Below are 3,243 nucleotides of genomic sequence, written 5' to 3'. Positions count from 1 at the left end.
GAGGCAATAAAAAAGATACCCCACGGTGCCCCTTACCTTGACCTACCCGCATACACGGAATTGTAGGCCATCGACGCAGCTTGCCTAACGCCTCACATTTGCTTTTCCCAATCAGAACATCGTCCAATCAGAAATGAGAATGCGACACGCCGGGGATCGAACCCTGGCCCAATTGAGCTTTCACCCGAAGTCTAAACCACTACTAGTAGACCAAAAGACCTTGACTGAAATTACGCTTTCGACATGGCTACTGTTGATTTTATTTTACGGCGGTCGTACAAAGGCGCCTCGACCCTTTACACGCGCTGTACACTGGCTCGACCGAGTAACCCTACCGCTCGCGCCATCCGACGACAACTCCACATGCGTCAACGACACGCAACACAGAATCTGACCACGCTTCGGTGGTTGTGTGACCAATCGGGTGAGGCCACGCCGCGTTTGGATGCCGCGATCCAGCGCGCCTTTGTGACGGGGAGCCACAACACTGCTGAGTTCCTTGCAAACGACCACTGCGTGACATTGCCCATGGTTCAAGTGGACGCGCGCGCACTGAAGCGCAAGGCGTCCGAAATGGTTTTCAACGATATGTAGTCCTAACATCAGAACGCAACTGGATCGCAATTGATCCCAATCGAATCAAATGGAAAACGCAAAGCGTATCTTGCCATCGTCATTAGCGATCTCATTGGACAAACGAGAATGCAATGCGGACATGTGATTGGCTGCTCGAGTGAAACCCACATGTCATTGGCTGGTGGCGTGGACCCGAGACCTATTACACATGAAGAACCATGTATATCCTTGAATCTGCTGGGCCAACGAAACTATTACAAGCAAGGAGGTCATGGAGTTTCTTTGTACATAATTTGTACATGAAATGCACGAGCTGCTCGATTGCTTTTGATTGCATACCACAGTGCCCCCATGAGGTGGGGTGGGGGCCGCATAAAAATGGGGCGGTGCACTCACGGATCCTTTTCTTTGATGTTGACATGCAACGTCGACGCGGCATTATGCCCAACCTTGGGAGGAACGTAAGGACGCTGGTGTCGTACCTAATTGCATCCGCAGCCGGTGGTCTCACTTCCACTTGAAGAACGCGCGACCGGTCTATTGTCCGCCAAGCCGAATGGTGCCGCAGTGAACTGCGGGCTTTGGAGATGCAGTGACCCAGATGTACATAGTCGGCGATCTTGTTCATGCTGCCCGTTGTGCGTCCAAGGTGGCACGGACCAGGACACACCAGGCGTTTCCAGATGAGTTTGCATGTGGACAACCATGGGGTCCACGATGCGTTGTCTCTTTCGTGGTCGCATCGTCACCATCTGGTCCGACGAGATGCCGTCTTTTCACCGTCGCATTTGGCGAAACACTTTTCGCAAAAGTGCAGATCCGTCGGGCGAAATGGCCTGCCCCTATAGCGCGTACGTCTCGACGGCGACGCGCGAGTGCCAAGACGGCGTCTACTGCATCGTCGACAGTGCGTGCAAGGTACGAACAGTACCCTCTCTCTTCTATCTCTGGACACGGGCGCATTTAGACGCTCAAGACGTTCACGACCAAAGACGTTGATGTTTTTGTCGCGGCCAAAGTAACAAGACTCGATGTCCGAGGTCCTTCAGCTGAAAAAGCACTGTCGAGCTCGTACAACGAACGATTGCTAGATCTCGTCGTGTCGCACGTGGCCGATTTACCAAACGCATTCGAGGGACTCAAAATGTACGCTCCATGAAATTACCTTCACTTTGCCTGAATGAACCTTGTAGACGTTTTTTCAACACCGACACGCGATCGGTGGGCGACCTCTCGACGACATCGAACGTCATTGGCTTGTAGGACATATTTGGTTTTCCGCAACAAATGTCACAGGATGTGAATTTGGCGTAGGGAGATTCTCGACAATGCAACGCCACTCAATCTCTCGCGCGCGGTGTGGCCACCATCACTTCAGAAAATGTGCAACCTCCGCCTATGGAGAGAAATGTCCGACTCATTTTGGTGAATTAGGAGTGTTGAAAACACGCGGGTTCTCGCGTTTCCAACGACCCCCTCCCAAAAGACCTCCACTGGCTGTACGTGCACGAGGCTAGGAGCAAACTTTTGTCTCAAAACGACATGCTAGCACGCTCCTGAACACCAGCCTCACGACCTTGCAGAATCTCGACTTGAGTAGCCTTTGGTTTGCGTACGTCGTACTATGACGATTGCTCGGACACCAAACATTAACACACTCTGGATAGGAATTTCGATCACAACCCCCTCACGACGTTGTACAATGTGACCTTTGGCGAGGGCCTCAAACAAGTGTACGTTGTTGTATCTTTTTTTCTTTTCAACACGAATTTGTGTGTCCATACTAGGAGTTTTAGTACTGCCAACTTTACGACTTTTACGGTCGACCCCGAAACGTACGACGTGCTCTGCAGCGAGGGCCATTCCATGTTTTTTGCGGGCACCCACGACCTTGCGGCCACGTGCAAAGCGCCAAATCGCGTCGCACCGCTTCTCCCGAAAGGCCCCAAAGGCCCCGAGATTTTTGCGGCCGCACCTCACTATGTCTGCCTTGCCCCAGGTCCGCTCCGACACTTCCCTTCTCTGTGTGTCTGACAACGACAAACTAGGCAAGATCCTGCCGCCACCAACGCCGTCCAGCGTGCCAACAACCAGTGCGGCTATTCCGACCTCCATCGTTCCTCCAGCGACGGACGATACCGCGACTGCAGCGACTGGCCTCAGTGGCGCCGCGATCGCAGGCCTTGCCGTCGGTGCCTTCGTTCTCATCTTTGGCATGGGGTTGTACTTCTTCTGCCGCCGACGTCGCAACAAGTACGATCGTCTTCCTGAAATCCATTGTCGTTGTTCAGATTTTGCATTGTCAATCGTAGCAACCCGGTAACCACAAGCAAGCCATCCGACGAGAGCACACTCCCCTACGAGGGGGGCACCGCGACCGCCGAGTCCCGACCGTCGGGGTGTCCGCCCGCCGACTTTAATGTACGTACGTCTGCCGCCATTGCTCTCCGAGCGACAGTGAACTTAGGACCTCGCAACTGCTGCATCGTCGACAGTGCGTGCAAGGTACGAACAGTACCCTCTCTCTTCTATCTCTGGACACGGGCGCATTTAGACGCTCAAGACGTTCACGACCAAAGACGTTGATGTTTTTGTCGCGGCCAAAGTAACAAGACTCGATGTCCGAGGTCCTTCAGCTGAAAAAAGCACTGTCGAGCTCGTACAACG

At 53.3% G+C, this 3,243-nt stretch overlaps 1 protein-coding gene across 1 annotated transcript in view; it reads right to left on the bottom strand.

Moving 5' to 3' along the window:
* Nucleotides 1-71, bottom strand: part of SPRG_21283 (hypothetical protein) — a gene marked incomplete at both ends in the record, with an annotated part of 3,778 nt that extends 3,707 nt beyond the window's left edge. Inside the window, one exon of the mRNA XM_012352370.1 lies at nucleotides 37-71. Within this exon, the coding sequence (XP_012207760.1) occupies nucleotides 37-71 (35 nt within the window). The remainder of the gene's footprint in view (nucleotides 1-36) is intronic.
* Between the last annotated feature and the right edge of the window lie 3,172 nt (nucleotides 72-3,243).

This window comes from Saprolegnia parasitica (genome assembly GCF_000151545.1).
Source record: "Saprolegnia parasitica CBS 223.65 unplaced genomic scaffold supercont2.97, whole genome shotgun sequence".
NCBI lineage: Eukaryota > Oomycota > Saprolegniomycetes > Saprolegniales > Saprolegniaceae > Saprolegnia > Saprolegnia parasitica.
Note: the sequence above shows the minus strand (reverse complement) of the source record. Positions and strands in the feature narration are given on the sequence as shown.